The sequence below is a fragment of the Acanthopagrus latus genome, chromosome 23 (genome assembly GCF_904848185.1).
Source record: "Acanthopagrus latus isolate v.2019 chromosome 23, fAcaLat1.1, whole genome shotgun sequence".
NCBI lineage: Eukaryota > Metazoa > Chordata > Actinopteri > Spariformes > Sparidae > Acanthopagrus > Acanthopagrus latus.
Genome location: NC_051061.1, coordinates 4,583,445 through 4,604,441, shown reverse-complemented (window position 1 = coordinate 4,604,441; position 20,997 = coordinate 4,583,445). Strand labels below are relative to the sequence as shown.

The 20,997-nt window shown below is 42.1% G+C and overlaps 1 protein-coding gene across 7 annotated transcripts in view; it reads left to right on the top strand.

Annotated features, from left to right (window-relative positions):
• plppr2a (phospholipid phosphatase related 2a) overlaps positions 1-19,114 on the top strand; it is a 61,771-nt gene extending 42,657 nt beyond the window's left edge. For 3 of the 7 annotated variants that reach the window (XM_037088544.1, XM_037088542.1, XM_037088541.1), the window contains 6 exons: positions 13,741-13,861; positions 14,461-14,711; positions 14,930-15,106; positions 15,952-16,095; positions 16,207-16,275; positions 16,786-19,114. In XM_037088544.1, the coding sequence (XP_036944439.1) occupies positions 13,741-13,861; positions 14,461-14,711; positions 14,930-15,106; positions 15,952-16,095; positions 16,207-16,275; positions 16,786-16,842 (819 nt within the window). In that variant the 3' untranslated portion in view covers positions 16,843-19,114. The remainder of the gene's footprint in view (positions 1-13,740; positions 13,862-14,460; positions 14,712-14,929; positions 15,107-15,951; positions 16,096-16,206; positions 16,276-16,785) is intronic. The other 4 variants (XM_037088545.1, XM_037088547.1, XM_037088548.1 and 1 more) reach the window with 4 other exon arrangements.
• Positions 19,115-20,997: the final 1,883 nt, after the last annotated feature.

Genomic DNA, 20,997 nt, shown 5'->3' with positions numbered 1-20,997 from the left:
CTGTCAAATCCCAGCGGGGTCCCAACACCTAATTAAAATCATCAATCACCTTCTGAAGTCTAGTACGAGCAGCCGATCCGCTGCTTGGGGACTGAAACAGACCTGACATCTTTGCACCTCAGTCTGCTGGTTACATTTGTAGTATGTGTGCATACACCTTCCTGTAACACCACCTTACACTTCACTGATTGTGTATAATTTTCACAGACATTTACACTAAACATATTGCTCTGCCTAATATTTTATCGATTGCTGTGGTCAGGATTGTTGGTCCAAACTGTCAAGAAGCAGAAAATCCAAGAAAAACATCTTCATTTCTGCTTTTCTACAATTGCATTGGAAAGTTTTGTCTCTAAAAGCCAAAATGTTTATTGGGTATACCTTGAAACCAATGTAGTCTCCTGTGATACATTCTACCTTAATGAAGGTTATGATGTTCAGTTTCTGTGAAAATGGTGTGGTGCAGTTAAATCATGTTGCCTCATACTGTAAGGTTTTTCTTATATTTTATGTCCATGTGTTATATGTGTGTGTGTGTGTGTGTGTGTGTGTGTGTGTATATATATATATATATATATATATATATATATATATATATATATATATATATATATATATATATATATATATATATATATATATATATATATATATATATATATATATATATAAATTTATGTTGCTATATCATGCTTTATGTTTATAGAGATAACACATTTAGATTTGAATTTGGCTGTAGTTTTGAAGTAATGAGTCCTTGATTACAGAGGAAGACAAAGGCAGTGTCTAATTGGTAGCTGGGTTAAAACAATACTTTTATAATCATTATATTGTTTAGAAAAGAAAAAACCTACTTCCTTTTTATTAATAGATTAATGCCAGTAGATTACTGTCTGAGTTTACCCCCAAGGCAACTGCTATTATCTGCAATAGCACTGAGAATTCTCCAGAGAAACTGACACTTAGTACTTTGTTCATTTTAAGGCCATCTTGAAGGTCTGCCTAATTGTAAGCCAGTTAAGTCCAGGATGAATTAACTCATCTACAGTTGCATAGATTGAATCCGGCAGAGCATAAACACATGTGTATTCATGCTCCTCTGTATATCCTTCTCTTGATCCGTTTAGTTTTCTCTCTCTCTCTCTCTCTCTCTCTCTCTCTCTCTCTCTCTCTCTCTCTCTCTCTCTCTCTCTCTCTCTGTCTCTCTCTCTCAGCTCTGTTGCTTTCCCTTTCTCGACATCCTTTCCCCATTCCACACCACTAGATCTTATTCACACTGACCTTATGACTTCATGTTCTATTCATCACCATTCCTCCTTTCTCTGTGCCATTTCAGCCTCATCTGTGTTTATTCTAGCCTTTTTTTCTCCAATTAGAAATCTGCAGTATTCACCCCACTTCAGTCATCAAGCATTTTTGTTTTCTCATTTTTAACCCCGACCACTGTCTCTGGGATTTCCAAGAGTGCCTCCAGTCTCATCAACACCTCCTCTACCTTTTTAAGCATTTTGTGCCTTTCCCGTTCTGACCTCTCCACACACCTGTTGTTTGTCTCACCTCCCAATTAACACATCTTGTCTGTGAACTGACGGAGCTTCTCACCTTGTCTGCTCTACAATTGGTGGCGAGAGCGATAATCAAACAGACTCCAACCACGAAGAAAGACATCAAATGGTATTCCTCTGTCCCACAAGACGCCTTGTATTTGACTGGAGTCATACTGAGATAAAAGGCACACACAGTAAGAAATGAATATTATTTGAATAAACAGGAAAATATGTCAGCTTTCAGTTCTGCTCTGACTCATCCAGTTGAATTCCAAGCCAACCCAAAATAGTTAAGACACTACTATGAGAAAGACGAGGTAAGCAGCAATAACCCGCAGGCAGCATGTAGCAATATCACAAGTGGTATCTCTACTGATGCATAATAGATATAAACTCCAAATATGAGCCACTAATAGGAGCTAATTATTTCTTACTTATTTATTGCAATAATGACTATTTGTAGACAGTAAATGAATTAATGTCACTATTTATAAAGCAAATATTAACAACTTGTAAACCCCATATAACCATATAACTCCAACATGACCTCTAGAGCTGCTGGCAGGTGGCATTTGGTACCTTTGGACAGAGCCAGACTTGCTGTATTTTTTTTTCTGCAAAAGCTATGCTAAGTTAGCCGGCTGCTGACTGGAATTAATGTTAACTGTACAGGGTCTCATCTAGCTCATCCAACTCTAAGATGACTACATTACCCATGCAGCAGATATTGAGGAGAGAGATTTGCTCAATCAATATAATTGTTTTTAGACACCATTAGTGACCTAGCTAACTAGCTTGCCAATTTACAGTTAAGCCTTGGGCACACCACACTCATAATTTGTTGGATCCTTGTACCGTTCACACAGCACAACTTTCTTGGATGTAGACATTGTGGTTCACACAGTTCATGACTAATTATTACATCACAAGATCACACGTGCCAAACATGACAGAGGAATGTTGTTTGTCACTGATTTGCAGTGAAAAAACAAGCAAGAAAAAGAAAAGAATATTGGTAAGAGAATGGATTAAGATGGAAGGGCAGCAGGTTAAGGGTGACTCTTTACAAAGACTGAAAAGCTTGTGTGTATGCCCATGTGTTCTGATTGAAACCATATTGCTAACTGTGAGACTTCAGACTACTACTGCAGATGACAGCAGAGGAGAGAGGCAGAAAGCAGTGTCTGCTCTCACCTTCTGTAGCTTGTTGCTTGGCTCTTTGTCCCGTCCCTGGCCTGATATTTAGGCTCAATCCCATTTCAATTTTTGCCCCTACCCCTCATTTTCAAGTACCAGCTTTCCCCTTCAAAACAGAATTACAAGGAGTAGCGGCTAAAATCTCCTCCTATGATATGGAACAAAATATTCAAGACCTTCTAGGTCATCGCTTGTCGTTGGTTGAGTTTATGTAAAAGAACTGACAGGACATTTCCAGTAAGACGTCCTCAGCTGTGATGATTTCTCTTGCATTATTGTGACAGTCCAGGTATCATTACAATGCCATTTACCATTTATTTAATGGAGATAGGAAAGCGTGGTCGCTCGTAATTCATCCATAACTTCACACTATCAATCAAATAATCAAATAAGACGGAACACTGTTTCAATAGATTACCATGGTCGTGGTGCTTAATAGGCTAACATTAGCAACCCCAACTCCAACTCTGCCTGTCTGCACTGATATTTGAAGAGCGGGACCCATTGCAGCAACTTTGCTCCTTGACTTGAGTTGAATTTGGGGCATCAACTGTCGTCAAGGTAGCAATTGATTTATGCTAGTTATAAAGAAAAGGACCATAATACATTCTTGCCATTTGGCAGCCATCTTGGCAATGCCCCAGGGCAGTTATTTTGGGGTAACAAGACCAGGCCCCTATCTAATGAATGAATGGGGAGAGAGACATAACTTCATTTTCAATGGCCACTGGGACATACAAAGGCATGTACTGAATCACCAAAAATTCTGCATTGGATTGACTCAGTTCAGTCGTGGACATTGGTTGGCTGTTGATAAAGTGTCATCACTTTGCACTTAGGAATTTAGCATGTTAACCTGGAAAAGGGATATAACTGCTTTTTGTATTTGTCCTGTCTTTGACCTCCAAGGATATTTCTGAAATGTAAATGTGTATCTGGATGTAACAGAGGTGTCCTGTCAGCATCCTCACATAATGTCAGTGGACTAACATTAGACTGTGCTGTGCCTCACCCAGAGGAACCATGACCTCACACTTGCCTCTAACGAAAACTCTCACTTTTATGCACAATTGCTCACACATGGACCAATGGCTTTCTGTCCGTCTGTCTGTCAGCCTCTCACTCAGTGCACTCACTCTTAAGCTTTTGCCTTTCACCCTTCTTATCTGACCATCTACTTTTTGGACTCCACTGCGTGCTTTATACAGCTTCTGTTTGCAAACACAGACCAACACAGATTTTCAAACAATCCAGGCCAGTGTGCTGCTAACCCAGGTTAATGGGACAGATGGCAGGGTGGGCTCCATGGTGGGAGAGGGAGGGCATCGGTTGCTGTGACACTGGCTGCCGTGGGAGCATATGTGCCCGGGTGAAGGCTTTTTTCGCCTCTGCCCTTTGACTCCTGTTCTCCATTCTGTGATGGAAATGGATAAAATGCAGGGATGAGAGGGTGGATGATGCAGAAGTGAGAAAATAAACCAGGCCATTGCGAAAAAATAGATTAAAAGATGAAATCTCGACAACCCAAAGAGAAACAGATTCTGATCTATTCATGGAGGGGAGATGTACGTGTTGTTTTTCTTCACTGCACATTAGAGTGTTCCTATCTGCTCTTACTATCTACCCTGCTGATATCCATACACAAGTGTAATTTACCGCAGTATGCACAGTTCCCACTCAGCCTAGAATACGATTACAGATCTGATCTCATGATTATATTCACCCTGCCCAAGTCAGCATAGGATCGCATCACAAGGCCATTTTGATGTTTGCATCATTAAACAATCTCCAGGTTCCTTCTGTGCCATTGTCTTTTCCATATCACCTTAACCAGTTCATCCCTGTCACTTGCTCTTAGGGCTGGGTATTGTTAAGAACCTCACGATTCGATTCGATTTAGATTCTTTAGGTCGCAGTTCGATTCAATATCGATTCGATTCAATACTGACTTAAATGCTTCGATATCGATTCAGTAATAAGTAGTTATAAACAAATAATTCATACCTGTTGATAATTTTTAAATTCAAAAAAGTAATCTTAAATGATAAATCTTTCCTCTAGGCTGTTCTAGTTTGAATTGAAATGTAAACAAAAGGTACTCGATGTGTTTAGTTATAAAATAGTGCAACCATAGTTAAGATGAGAAAGTGCCATTGTTTCTGGGACTGCATGGCACATTTTTGTCTGATATAAACATAGACATAACCGTCTGGCTAGATGCGAGGGGTTAACATGTTGACACTGAACCCTCGTCTCTCCGCAGAGGAGAGTGCTACCTGCGGGCGCACGGTGCAGCAACCAGGGTGAGACCGGCTGCACTGGGAGTTTACAGTCTCTGAAAGAGCGGTGTGTCAGACATCGGCTACCCGCCTCCGCAGCTCCAACGGTGTTTCCGCGGCTCATCACCCTCCGACCCTCAAGCGAGGTCGCGGGCAAGGCGCTTCTAGCTGCTGGAGGTGGGGACCGAGAGGCGTCCACCGAGGAACAGCGGGTGATCGGCAGCCACTGCTTGTCTGAATCCATTCAGAGGATTTTATCAATCCATATATAAAAAAATATATTGCAGTGCACTGATGAACCGATATTTTTACCCACCCCTACTTGCTCTAAGTCTAAAGTCAGAGATGCTCCATGCACTATTTCCCTGGCAGGCCCAAAGTGGCAGTTGCACATTTCTGATTATACTGTGATAGGGGCAAGCGAGATAGACCGAGAAAACGGGAGAGAGATGGAAAGTTCATGCCTTCCTGTTGCCTTTCTGGTGGTTTTCGGCAGGAGTCACCCGTTCCTGTGAAATAAGGTTAGACTGAACAGTGGTTGTCATTTCTGCCTCTTCGCTTTGATCCATTTTATCAGTCGGGCAGAGAGGAGAGACACCTCAGGGGTCCTTGTGTGGCTGGTGCACTGCCATGCTCCACTCAGTGCTTCAGAGGTCTCTGCCGAATGCTAGTGACCAATTTGCATTCACAACAGGGGTGCCTCCCAGCTCGCCACCCTCTATTCTTACATCTCTGCCTGTGGCCGCTGGACAAAATCTGGTTTTCTGCGCATCTCACTCTCACTCACACAAGCACTGCTCAGAAATTTGTCAAGAGAGTTCTTCAGTGAATCAAAGTGATGAAAACGGATGAATGAGATGAAAGAGGAGTATGAGTAAAGTGTTTACTCGTCGCTTTTCTGTCTCAGGTTTGGAGGTTCTCCAGTGATTTAAAAATGACCAGTTTACGAATGTTTCATTAGTTTGTTAGATTTTGTAGAAGTTTAATTTTAAACACAGACCTGCTGATGATTAATCATGTAACTTATATTCCGATGTGCGGATACAGTGCAGTGCACTTTTTTGAAGAGGAAAACACAATGGCAACATGTGTATACAGTACATTGATGATATCAGAGCATGTGGCCATTTTTCAAAGTGTTGACCTGAGGCAGTGAAGCTGTGGATTGCATCTTCTAACTTTGGTGTGTTGTTGTTCTGGTAGTTTGAGGCATGAGACACTAAGTGAATAAGTTGTTGCTTGTGTTGAATGCTGCCCTGCACTATCTGCTTTGGGGATAGAGGCCTGTATGTCCAATTAGACCACTTGTCAAACAGTGTGCATTTTTAAGGCACCTGAAGATCAGACTTAGTATTTTAACAGTTATGTTAAAGTTTGAATATAAGACTTTGGTCCTGGCTGACTTGGTGCCAGCAGCCAGTACATGTTAATGCTGCAACAAACACTTGTAAGCTGTTTTGCCAGAAGTCTAACAGATGCACAGTTGGTTTGTGAACAATTGCAGCAAAGCAGTCCAGTCCAGTTGAGTTGACTTCAGTCACTCTGTTTCACATTGGAATGGTTATTTTCGGGTTTCCATTTACAAAAATTGTGGATGCTACCAGAGGAACTCCTTGCCATTTATTTGTTGGCCCCCTGTTGAGGTACCTCGTAGACTGATGTGGTCTAATGAAAGAGGTTGAAATGCTAACAGACCTCTCATTGGTCAGTTGGAACAACCAGAGTTGCCTTGTCATCTGCACTCTGATGTTGGATTTCTCAAGCTCACTTTTTTCTCTTTTCTTTTGTCAGTCTTTTGTCGAGATGCCTTGCAGCCTTTTCTCAAGCACAGGTTATTTTCTTGCAATAAACAACCACAACTGCGCACAAATGGCAAAAATGTTAAGTATAGATCACAGTTTTGAATGCTTATAATGTGAAGCTGAGGCAGTAGGAAAGGTTGTGTTAGTGTTAGCAGTAGCACAGCTCTCATATGTAGGAGAGTGGAGGGTAAACAGTGAAGCTGATAACATAACATATAAACTGTGGTGCTGGTTCACATAAATGCATCTTTTCCTGTGAATCCTCACTGTATGTAACACAGAGAGGCTAACTCTGTGATCAAGAGACGAGAAAATAGGTGATTGTGTGCAAAAATATGTAACAGAACAAAGAGGCTGGAAGGGAGACAAAAACAGAACAATAGAGAACAAAGAGAGACATAAAACAGCTTGCAGCCCCGTGGATGCAGATGTTAAGGAATGTAACAGAGCAGATTTAGAAAAGGGGGGCATGTAATTGAACCGGAGAAAAATAGAAGAGGAAAGACATAATGTTATGTATAGCCTTTCTTTCTGACCAGTGTAAAAAAAATACAAGAAAATGAAATGTTAAAAAGAGAGAAAGAGCACAATTATGAAGAGGTTTTGCTTCTGTAAAATGGAATAAACTGCTCCTAGGAGTATACCAGTGTGATTCTAAAAACAACTGTTTGGGTGTCAGGACGGATTCTCAGTAGGCTAACAGTGGTTACGATGTGCAATCACACTTTGCTCAATGGAACGAACAGAATTTCTCTGTGTGTATGTGATTTTCTAATCTGCGTGCATGAACGGCTGGGCTTTTGCACATGCCTCCATTTCTGCAGATGCTGCCAGGTCTGTGTGAAGTGCCCTAACGCTGTTGATAATGCATTTGCGTTTGCATATACGTGCTCTGTGCAAGTCCATCCGTGAACGAGATCACGCTCTTTTCTCGGTCGTCAAGTCAGCGGATTGAGGTACATGCAGTTGTTTCTATTCGGTCTGTATTTTCAGTCCGTCTCCTGTTAGCGCCCGTTCTGCGCAGCAAAAAATCTTGGCGAGGGGGGCCACATGGGAGTAAAGGTGATGGTGATCCTGATGGACTCAGGCAGGTGCAGTTTCTTTCGCATCATCCATTAGTCCAAATCTCTCATATACACTGCATCGCAAAGATTGAGGTCGCTGTAGATGATGACAGATAATGGGATGCTAGTGACAGTCAGGCATCTCTTTGTACTTCACACATGAATGGCTTCCCCAATCTTGTCAGAAGCATTAGGTCTTATGGCTGCGGAGGTGCGCTTCACAGAAATGGCGTTTGCACTTGGTCTGTACAATAGAAGAACTGCAGTATGCTTTCATTACATTTGATAATGAGAGACTGAATATATCATGACAGAGGGTTTCTGGTAAATAACTGACTTAAGAGTGATTTTCTTTCTTGACATTGAAGTTTCATATTCACCACGAGAGACGGGGTCATTTCAGACGGAAGCTGAGTAGAAACAAAGAATAACTTTTTCTTCATTGAGATATTAAATTCCTTCCATCTATCCTTCCTCCTACTTGTCAAATGTGATCAAATTAACTGACAATGTAACAGGTTTAAAGGTTTTCACTCAACAGATCTAACTAATCAAACATGAGCTCCACTCTTGTAGAAAAGATAGGAAAGATCTGAACATTGTGGGAAATTGTGGGAAATACCCTTATTTGCGAGAGTCAGAAGAGAAGACTGGTAGCAATGAATGTGGACCTACTCCAAGTAGATGGTTAGCTTAGCTTAGCATAAAGACTTGAAACAAGGGGAAACAGCTAGCCAGGCCCTGTTCAAAAGTAATCAAATCCACTAACCAGAACATCCTAAGCTTTTTTTTTTTTTTTTTTTTTTTTTTTTTTACACTTTGTTGTTTGTATGGATTATATTTGAAGAATACATGAATCAGGGAGATTTAGAGGTGCTGGCAGGCATATTTTGTAACCTTTAGACAGAGCCAGTCTTAATGATTAAATGAGCTGACTGGCTGCTGGTGGGAGCTTCGTATTTTCCAGACAGATATGTGAGTCATATTGATCTTATCATCTAACTCTCAGCAAGAAACTGAATAAGTGTTCTTTCCAAAATGCAAAACTACACCTCTAAATAAAGCACAGACATTAAAGCTGTGATATTATCCCCCCCGGCCTTAAGAACTTCAATTTTCACCAAGTCAAGACATCATGGTTTAACTATGATTTGGTAGCTTTACAGAACCAAGACTGCTAAATAAATGTAGGGCTTTTTGATATATCACAAACCACCAATAGATGTAAATTAGCAGACTTTTGGGCAGTCTTTTAGGATTAGGATTTCTACAATGACACAGAACCAGTGTTTCTTGTGGAGTTGGTCCAGCTCAGTTTATTTATTAGCTCAGAGTTAAGCATACATTTTATTTCCAGCTGTTGTCTTTTGTTTGTTTTGTTTCTCTCCCAGCTCATAATGTCACTAACACAAGGCGAACAGAGTCGGCTGCTGTCAGCCGAAGAGAATACTAATGGAAGCAATCTGCATCTCGCTGCTCGGCTGCTGTGCCTTCACTCAGACTTATTCCAAGATGCTCGATTTGTCCTCACAGCTTTATTGACATCATTACCACACGATGATAGCGCGGCAGGCTGTTCGTCTCCTGCAATCTCACCTGTCTTTAGACTAAATTGTGGCTTCAGACACTCTGTAATATACAGGAAACACGGTAGTAAAACTGGTTTTACACAGATATTAGATTTCACAGACTCACTCGTCATAATTTTTATGTGGAGAATAAACACAGATCCTTTTTATTTTCTCCAGCCTCTGAAGGAATATCTCCTGAATAATTGTTTATTCAGTTAAATGCTTGTATGTATTCATCTAAAATCTATTATTGCCTCCCTCACTCTCACTGCTCCTCCGCCATCTCCACAATCCTTTTCATCTATCTCATCCCTCGACATGAAACATCCCCGATTACTGTCTTCTAATAGACATGTCTTCATAAAAAGGGCCTCTCTGAATGCACACTCACATTTGACTAATACCCACTGACACAAATCAAAATCTGATTACTTACACACACAGAGCAGGATCCTCCAGGACAAAAATGGACTCTGTTCTCACGATGCCATTTGTGCACGCTCTCCAAGTTAATCATGTCTCGTGTACGCATTAAAGTTTCATTCCTTCACTCCTTTCCCTTGTTCTGCCCCTAAATCATGCATGTGACTACGCATGTAATACAAGTCTTTGTCCACACTCGGCTATTTCTGAACGCGAAGCTCGTCATGTTATTTCTAGGAATCCTCATGAGTCCTGAAAGTCACGTTACCGGACGTGTCAACGTTGCTGTCCTCCTGCGTTGTCAGGAGTGTAGACTGGATGAGCAGTTTAATTTCAATGAATCATTATCCGCTCGTCCCTAAACTGCAGCGACAACCTCGTCATATTTAACCGCGAATCCTTGAAGGAGCAGAGGCAGGGAGCGCATCCCACTGCAGTGGAGAGATAATTTAGAAATGTTGGCTGAAATAATGCGCTCCATGATTCACAGTGATGCCATCCATGCCTGAATAATTTGTTCCTGCAGTATTACCCCCAACCCATTCAACGTTCTACCTCCCCAACTTCTTGTCTCACTTTTCAACTTTCCTATCGTGGTCTCATACTCTCACTTTTTCACTTACTCTGTCACACTGTCTGACCATTATCTCAGTGTGCGTCGGTTTGGTTTCAGAAGTGATGGGTGGCGATGTAGCTGTGAGTTTGTGTTGTTTTTGCAAAGTAGTGTGTGCAGGTAAATTGTCTTTTAAGCCTAGTTAGACAAAATGGGGCTACATTATATGCATATAAAGAAAACACACAGATTTGCCCCAGAAACTGAAACTGTGGTTCAAAGCAAATGAACAAAACTCAGTGATCTAACTTTGAGAACTGAGATCAGTAAATCATAGTTGCTGAATACAGTTGTATTCATAACCCATGATCATTTATTCAGTGTTGATGATTTGACTAAGGGCTTTTTTATTCAACATGTCAAAATAAGTTTTTGAGAAACATTATTAGCTGAATAGTTTGTATTTCCTCATCATGTGCATTTGTATTTCTGATACAGTTCTCCTTTTCTCTTCTTTTTGTGTTTTTTTTTGTGTGTTTAAAGACAATGACATGATGGAAGTTGTTTGTTATCTTAATTATGTGTGACTCAAATTAGTCATGTGATCAATATCCACCAGCTACAGTCAGCAGATGGCAAATTCAGTTTAGCATGAAGACTAAAAAGCGAGACCTTTAGCTTGGCTCTGGTAAAGGCTCTAAAGCCCTTTGTCATGTTTGTTAGAGCTCCACAAAAACCAAAGCGTTAAAACGTAACAAAATTTCCCATCAAACCCAATTTGCGACTGGAGAAGTTAAGCAAAGTGCACAGATTTCTTACTAGCTTACAATTTGATTGAAGTTTGTTACTTTTAACCTGCGATTGCAGAGTCTAGCTGGGGGGCACCCATTAGCTCAGTTGTTAGTGCAGGCGTCCCATGTACAGGCTTTGTCCTTGTTGCAGTGGCCCCAGGCTCGAGTCGACTGTTGATTGGTTAAACATATTTCTTGAAGAACATAGTAAAAACTAAAACCAACCTATAAGAGTGTAATGTTTTTGTTAACTGAGAGCTTCTCATTCATGTGAATAATGGTGGCTGGACATCAAGAGGATTTATAGTCATAAAGACTCAAGTAACGTTTTCCCAAAACAAATTTGAGATTTGGGCATTCTGGAGATTTGTATCATGCCAAACAAGCTGTATGTTTTCATTTGGTTGTTTTATTTGTATATTTTATATACTCCAGTTGTTTAGGAGAATGCTGCAATGCTGTTTTGCTTGGAAAGCTCCAGAAATATTTTGTTTAAACTGTTCTTTTAACAGGCCCATCACAGATTCATAGCATAAGCTTTCACTTTGCAAAACAATATTGGACATAAAAGGAGTAGTAATAGTACTACTGTGTGCTTCTAAAAAGTCTCAACACCCACTGGTTGACAGCGTTGCCCGAGGCAAGTGTTCAAGAGCACTTGCTTGTGAGTGACAGTACACTACCATCATCACGCATTTTGTGGTTTACACATGCTCAAACCATTCACAGTCTGGTAGTCCCCATGGAAACAGCCGCCATGCTGTCTTTTTAATTGGCCCGTAAATGGTTGTCCACAGTGCGACGATGACCCCTGACATCTCTGATCTGAAGCTACTGATTAAACCCCTCAGCTTTGATTTCGTGCTCATATTAGTGTTTAGAGGGTTGCCATGGAACACCCAGTAGGGTTGTGTTTTACTAATGGAAGAAAGCACTCGGCCGGGCACGCACTTCACAGCACTGCAGCACCGACTGGGTCCCTGCATGCTATTAACTCATTTGATTTGGCTGGACCCGCTTGGCAATGCCCAGAAGCATTAGACCTAACATGATCATTTTCATTTCTCCTTTGTCTCTCTCCTGCACTGTCTTTCTTTCTCTTTTTTTTCTGTAGTTCTTTCATTTACTCCTGCTCTCTCTCCACAGACAGCAGTGCTTCAGACGTTGTCACTGTAGGGGGGATAAATGGGGGATTATGTCAAATGTGGAAGAAGGAAGAACGAGGCTGATGTGTTCGTGAAACACGGTCAGCGTTAAAATAGGTCCCGCTACTGTCACAGCAGAGCATGGAAGCTGTCAGGGTGATTTAAGATTAAGTGTGTCTCTGTCATAGATATTTATTCATCCAGGGAGCCGAGTTTTAGTCCGTGCCAGCATCTTTGAGTGTTGCAGGCTCTTACACTGATGAGTCTCACAGTTGCAGTCCATTGAGGAATCATCAGCCTGGAGAAGCACCGCTGTTCAGACTCACAGGGAGTGAATTGAACACAATCACCTGACCATAACCTCAGCCAGTATCCTGATGCTCCTCACAAAAGAGGACAATAAAGCTGCGCACACCCAGCAACAATGGCTTCTATTCTTGGTCACAGACGTTTGCATCTTTATCCAACCACAGCCAGGGAGTCCACGTTTATTAAAACACATGACATCTAAGGTCTCTCGTTGCTTTCATTTGCACTGTGAGGGGGGTGTAGTATAAACCATTGGGCTCAATTCACAATTACCGTAGTAATGATTATACCTGCAAGTCAACAGATGAAACATTTAGTGAATTGGATAGTAAAGTCATTTTTTTGAGCAAAAATACCAAAACTTTGCTATTCCCAGCTTCTGAAATGTGAAGATTGCACATTTTTCTTCGTCACACGTCAGCTGATAGTATATCTTCAGATTTTTGACTGTTTGGTGGACAAAATATTGCTTTATGTGCTATGTGGAAAGTTAGGGAATCATCAGAGTGATTTCAGTCCCTCCTGGGGAGAACATGAATGTATTTGCAGTTATTTATCAGATTTCCATCCATCTAGTGCAACTCATCCAGTCGCAGTCTACAGTATTTCACTCAAAACCACCGTATGAGTGCTAGCCACCTTCTGGGGACCATGAATCTCTGTACAAAACCTGCATGGCCAGCCATAGAGCCACGCTGCCAGCACGACTCAAATGGCAAAAATAAGATTCAGGATAAAAGGTTTTTCTGTCAGGCAGCTGGGACAATCAACACACTTTGAACACTGGACCAGCATTTTGCAGCACTTACTCCTGTCTTGAATGACATTAATCAAACCATTTCTAGGCTTTAGAGGTTGCTGTGTTGTGGCTGACCTGTGCATTTGACCGTTGTTTGCAAGAGTGTGGTTGAGTGTTGTTACAGAGGTGCGGGGTGGCAAAACCCCAATACATTTGGTCATACAATACGGAGAATTCAGTGCACCAGATGTACGAACAAAGCCACCCTCATCATTTTCAACCACCTGCTCTGTGTTGCTCTGTTCTTTGTGTGTGCACAGATTCTCATCGGAGAGCTGTGTGCCTTCTTCACCAAGGCAGAGGGAACCCAGGAGAAGACCATTGTTACTGCAGACTGCTGCTACTTCAACCCCCTACTGAGACGCATAATACGCTTCCTAGGTAAACACACCATTTTGTATAACACAGCCCCTGTGCTCTTTGCAGGCCCGTTAAGACACATTTTTTTGTCGAGGTGTGTGGTTTTCACCAGCGGAGTGAGAGACAAATTAAAAAAGATTAAAATAACATGAAAGAAAAGGTTGACTTGTGAGAACGTGACCTGCTACACTACAGAATTTGCCAACCAGAGCAAGGACATGTAGCTGTTAATTGGATGATAAACTGCGATACAATCGTTCGGGGTAAGATATTCAAGATCGTGGCACTTGTGAATATTAAGCAGTCTACAAATTTGCATCTCGAGCTGAATCAGCTGAGGTTGAGGCTTCTGTTGCAATTTCACACCTCAGCTGATAATGTGTTGGCGCTATTTTAGGGAGGGAAAAACTTATTATCACCCATTTTATCTCAAAGTTCTGCTACACGTTTAGATATCTCTCTCTGTCAGCCACGCTTTTCCTCAACTTCTGATGTATCTTTAAACTTTTCTCCTATTTTTATATCTACCTTTTTTGGTTTATACTACTTATTTTTTATTGCCTTTACCTCAGCTTGCCCCCACCTCACCAAAGTTTCCTGCATCCTCATCTCCCACCCAGGTGTCTATGCCTTCGGCCTGTTCACCACCACCATCTTCGCCAACGCCGGACAGGTTGTGACAGGAAACCAGACGCCTCACTTCCTGTCTGCCTGCCGGCCAAACTACACAGCATTGGGCTGCCAGTCCACCATGCAGTACATCGCTGAGCGCCGGGCCTGCACAGGCAACCCGCTGGTTGTCATGTCTGCACGTAAATCCTTCCCATCAAAGGATGCGGCGCTCAGTGTCTACTCCGCGGTGTACACAGTGGTAGGTTTGAGCATGCTGGAGGTGCTTTTATAGAGATCTTGAAATACATGCCACCAATTCAAATTGTAAACCTTCTTTGTTGAGGGAATTTTCAGTTTTGGCAAAGAAATTTTAGATTGACTTGGGTTGTAATGACGCATACATGCTTGCGTGTCTTGTGTTGCTTCCTTTGTTTCTTGTACCCTACTGTGCGTGCCTTCCTGTATGCCTTCCTGCAGATGTACGTCACACTGGTGTTCAAGACCAAAGGCACGCGGCTGACCAAGCCCACCATCAGCCTCACCCTGCTCTGTCTGGCCATGCTAGTAGGTGTAGTCAGGGTGGCTGAGTACCGCAACCACTGGGCTGACGTCCTGGCCGGGTTCTTCACCGGTGGATCCATCGCTGTATTTCTGGTGAGGAGAGACTAGACAAGAAAGGAAGACATATTTTGAGCATACGTTGATTCTCCCCTTGGCCTAATCATAGTCAATTATTTCTTTTTTAATTTAAAACGTGTTATACAAGAAGCAAACTTGTGTGCGTAACGATAGCAAGAGAGTGGGAAGGAGAACAAGAGCACATTATCAGTAACGTAATAGCTGACTCACTTAAGGTGGACAAGCTATTCTTGTTCGAGTGACAAGCTGCTTCTCCAAAACCCCATTCTGCATTTACCTGCCAGGTACATCATTTTTTATGGCAGAAACTCTGGTAAGCTAATTCTAAAACTCTAGTGTGCAAGTTAGTTGAAAACTCCATTTCCGGCTGACTGGCTTGTATATGAGTCAAGCTGATTTTTTAAAAAAAGATTAGCAAAAGGTCTTAAATACAGGTAAGCACTTCATGGCTATATACATGATACAGTGCCAAAACACTGACACTATAGATACTTGTCCCTTGCAAAAAGTTAGCACTGTCCTGAGCTAGTGATGAATGTTGACGTCATGGAAATACAATAAGAACTTTGCACTATTATTTGTAGTTGACAAAAACAATTAAAATGTTGTACACCAATGCAAATTTAGCTGGACTAAAATTAAAGAGTAGGACATCACACCTTCTGCGACTCTGAGCACTGATAGATTATAATCTTGGCTCCCACAGGATGAATGTTTCAGTCCTGTGCCTAACCCCACAAATGACTGTAGTTAGCCAATGCGAATGCTCTTTATTATCTATGATTGGATAACCACAGTGGAGTGTGAGGTTTAGCACGGGGTCAGTTCCCATATTTTTTTTCCTTCTGTTTTTTCCCCAGGTGACCTGTGTGATTAACAACTTCCAGCAGATGCAGCCCAGTCCTTCCCCGCCGCGACCCCATCGCCCCGAGTCCATGTTGGGCATGCCGATGGTGACGCTGCCCTGTGTGGAGAGTCCACTCGAAAAGTTAAGTGGCCCTCAGGTAAGGGGCGGGGGTGGGTGTGAGGCACGGCTGCACTCACAAGAGAGGGGCTGAGATACTCGCCCCCCTTGTCTCCTACCTGAATCCGTTGTCCTCCTTTTTTCCCCAAAGAGAACAAATCCCCGAACCTGCATGCTCCGAGCCCCACCTGCACCCCCAGTCCCAACAAAGAACACCAAAGTAAATCCTTTAAATCTCTAAGCCTTGTTGTCGGCTGATAAGGATGCGTTTGAGAGGACGGAACAAATAGTGTGAAGGCTTGCTCTGGAGAGAGGCTATCCCTTACACTCACTACGGTGTTGCACATTTTCCTTGTTTTCAGGGATTTAGAGAGTCACTTATCTCTTGGAGGTGAGTCAGCAGCTTGGCTGACACGCTGTAATTTACCATTCTGATATAATGCAAAGCAGTTGGCTGGAGGAAACCTATGAATTCAGCTGAGGCTAAAAGAAAATAATTATAAAAAAGTCGTAGGGAGTGCAGAGGTCCCTTCAAGTTCACTTCAGCAGTGCTGCATTTTTCTAAATATATTCTCTCGGGGGGGTTCCACGCCCAGGTATTTTGGAAGATGTCTTGCGTCCTCTGTGGTCTGTCACCGTCACTAACCCTCACCTGACTGCCTCTTTTCCTCTGTCTCCCACCTTGCCTCTCTCCTCTCAATCTGCTCCCTTGTCCCTCACTCTCCTCCAGCATCCTGCACTCTCCTCCTCCTCCCCGCCTTACAACACCTACGTCCAACCATTCTAACCAACTTTAAAATCTTTTTTGGCTGTCATTGTCACTCCTCCGTCATCCGTTGCCTTATTTCTGTTCTGGCTCTATGCATCTGTTTTTTCTCCTCTCCTCCCGCCCCTCATCCCTTGCATTGCTCTTGATTATTCTTTTCTTCACTTTTCTCTCTCCTTCGCCTTCTCTCTGCCCCGTCCTCTCTCTTTCTCACTCCTCTCTTTCCCCTGCAGACTCCGCGGGGATCTCCGTTCACCGAGATCACATGACCATCAGCCCTATCGGTTCCCCGCCACCCCCGATGTCCTCATACCGTCTCGCTCCATTTCCAGCGAAGTCTAGACCAGTCGGAGCAGCACTCGCCGCACTGCGCCGCCCATCCGGCTGGGCGGTACGCAACGCTGCACCGCTCCTATTCCACGCAGGTCTAGACCTCCCCTAATACACACAAACACACACACACACACTCCCAACTGTTGCCCTCTCAACCCCCGGGGAACCGATAGGCAAACTCTTCAAAGACTTTCTCTTTGCTGGACACCCAGTGAAGTAAAAAGCTGAACATTCAGTACAAAGTCAGGTACATCTCTTTAGTTTTTTTAATTTTGAATATCACAATTAAAGACTTTCATTATTATTTTTTGTATGAACTCAATCATGTGAAGCTCACTTTTATCTTCAGTGGTGTGCCCAATGAGGAAAAACACATCAAACTGTGACCACTGAGAAGTTTTTATTTTTATTTTTTTTACAATGGTATGAATGAGTTTGACCCGTTTGAAGGAAGCACAAGCTGAAAGCTGAACGTGAACTCGCTGTGTGACTCCCAGGACGCGGCTTTTGATGTGAGGAGGTTGCCATGTTGGACCAAAGAATTCCTGCTGAAGGATGCGTCCGCTGCTGAGATTTACACCGTTATAAAAAAAACAACAACACCCTTTTAGGAAGCCATACGCGCACACACTTTTGCTCCATTTGTCTCCTTTTCTCACCCCTATCCTTATCTCATCCCATTCACACACACACATACACACACACACACATCCTAACCTCACTCACACTGTAGTCTGAGGAGCAGTGCCCCAGTCAGCTCTGCACGAGGTTTACTCGGATCAAAGTATCTATTTCATATCTCACAGCAGAAGTGTCAGACAAAAGCAAACAGGATGAAAGTACCGACATCTTCACTTGGCTTTCTTCTTCATGTTTTTTCTCTCAGACGGTTGCAGCTTTGCCCAAAAAAAAGAGAAAACGATGTGAAATACAAACACATTTGATAAGACAAAGCCAAGCTCCCGATTGCAGGTGGCACAACAGTGAGCCAAGTAAAGCGCATCGTGTTCAGAAGCAAATATTTGTTTTTTGTATTTTTTTTTTTTTCAGAGGAGAAGCCTTCATACAAAACACTTCCCGTGATGCCAACTGACTTTTTTTTGTTGTTGTTTTTATTTCACTCATGAACGGTGTCGACCACCTTGAACTGTAATTTCTGTCTCGGCGAGGTTCGAAAAAAGATTCGCTCCGGACTGCCCGAGTCATGTATTTATTGCGCTTGATTTTATTACCAGATTTATTTATGGACATGTATATACAGTGTGGTTGCCATAAGCGCTCCACGTGGCGTGACAGTTTTGCTGATTTTTGATTTGCACACTGCCTCTCAGAATCCATGTTTTTTATTCTCCCTCCTCCTCCACATACGGCACATCTTTTTACTAACCTCTGTTCAGCTCTCCTCTCTGTGGTATGTTGGCTATAACACAGTCACTGTGCTGTGAAATGTTTCCCTCTGCTGGACAACACACATGAACACACACACACACACACACACAAGAATAAAGACCTGTTTTACAGAGCACATCTATATTTAAACAAATACAAAAGCACACACACGCACATTCACACTCGTATCCCCTACCCTGGCTGTTACCGTACGTCCCTTCCCCTTACTCCACTTTCTATCACTGAAAACCATTTGTATGATATTGTACATAACTCTTTTTGTATCGAGAGTGTGATTTTTACACAGGCATCACCAACACTCAGTGTAGAGACTGGGGAAAATGTTGTATTTATTTTGATGATGAAGAACAGTGCGTATGAAGATGCTGAACCACTCTGAACCAGCACTGGAGTGGCTGGAACACACCCCCCCCCGATGGCTCACCATTTGAGTCAAACTACAAGCCCACTGGACCAAGGTTCGACTGAGAGAGTTGTTGTTCACTCATAGTTTACAACATACCGTGTGTTCATTATACTAAAACCCTTATTCATTTTAGTTATCATATGAGCATATATGGTGGACCTGAAGTTGTTTTTCCCACTTTTGCTGACAAGTCTTCAGACATGTTTACAGGATTGTTAGTTTACACAGATTTAATATTATATATATATATATTAAAGCCAGGAAAGCTAGCATTGGAAAAGCCAACACAAATACAACATGTTAAAGGAGCATTTTAGTGGAAGCAGCTGTCAACGCATTGATTCATTAGGCTTGTAATATTATGGCTAACTGGTTAGCGCGCAGTTTCTTATTGACACATTTGGCAGACACAGAGCAACATTAGCATTAGCCTTCATTTGGACGCTAGTCTGTGGCTGCCTGATGAATGTAAATCCAGTATTCACTACTGTCTTACTTTTGTTTCTGTTTTCACAAAATTCTGCAATATATCAGGCTATATATATATTTTCTATATAGTTTAGTGTTGGCAAATGGGTTTATCCCAGCACTTGTGTAGCTAGAGTTTATTGCTATCAGCAACTCCTTTCACATTATGCAGACTTCATCCATTGTGTTATTTGTATCTTGAAGAATTTGAATCTAATGCCCATGTGGTTTTGCTGGAAATAAAGTCAGTCCCCAAAATCACGACAATTTAAGAAAAAAAAATCTTGTTTGCACAAGGAAAGATAAACTCTTTGCAAACAAGTTAGCCATGACAGCTTTACAAGGTGCTAATATGTCAGTATAATGTTGGTAGTGTTTCCACTGAGCACAAAAAATGACTTAAAATCACTTAATGCTGCTTTAATATCTATGTTGTATCTTGTTTAGCTTGCTTTATGTCAGCTTCAGTGGTTTTTACCCCTGGGCTGTGTAAGCTAACATACGACCATGAACATGTCTTTAACAAAAAAAGAGAAACGTTTTTTTTAACATCCAGTATTTACCTTAAAAAGGTATCATGAATCATCCCAGGAAGCTGCTTTTTTTATTATAGCATCAACCGATCCATGACCATGTGGTTGTATGTGCAGTACACTCATCAAGGAATTACCCTTATCCACTAGAGCTCTCATATCACAGAGACTGACACAGCATTGTGTACTTTGATTTAAAAATGATGTATGTATCTTAAAAAACTGTGACATGGCTCAGACAGCCAAAGCACATCTACCATGTACCTGCAAAGTTGCGAGTTTGAGTCAGGCTCATGACCTTTGCTGCATGACATCCCTTCGTTTCATATTTTTCCTCATTGCTTTCCAGTCTTCACTGTCCCAATGAAGCAGAAATGCCTTAAAATGACCTTAATTGAAAAATGTAACAATGAAAAAACTACATTTAAGTACTTTCAAACCAGTGACAAGTACAAGCTTCTAACTGTCTTCAAAATCTCAGCAACTCATTTACTCATCAGTTAGTCAGCGTCTGAATCAGTGTTCACTGTGTGAGCGCTGCTCTGGCCCCGTGAAGAAACGCCAGAGGAAAAACAGCCGTCATAAACAGCCATGCTCCCTTCAGGTCTGAATATGTCCTTTTCTGGCTCGACCGTCAAACAACAGCTTTACTTTTCCTGTAAAGTCTGAAGGTACTTTAGTTAAATCAAAGAACAAACGCAGCGCTGTTGAGTGACACGTGAGTTAAAAAAGCACCAGTCTCCTTCAGATCTGCAGCTCTGAGGGAGGAACACGTTTCCTTTGATCCTGCTGCAGGAAATCCTCTGTTTTTGTAAAGATTTGTGTGATGAGAACAATAAATGGATATTGCAATAAGAAAAGCTGTCTGTGTCTGTTTGTTTTGTCAGACTTCACACAGTGATGTGGCGTGTGTGTGTGTGTGTGTGTGTGTGTGTGTGTGTGTGTGTGTGTGTGTGTGTGTGTGTGTGTGTGTGTGTGTGTGTGTGTGCATGCACTGGTGTTTCTGTGGGCAGGTGCGCTCCTCTT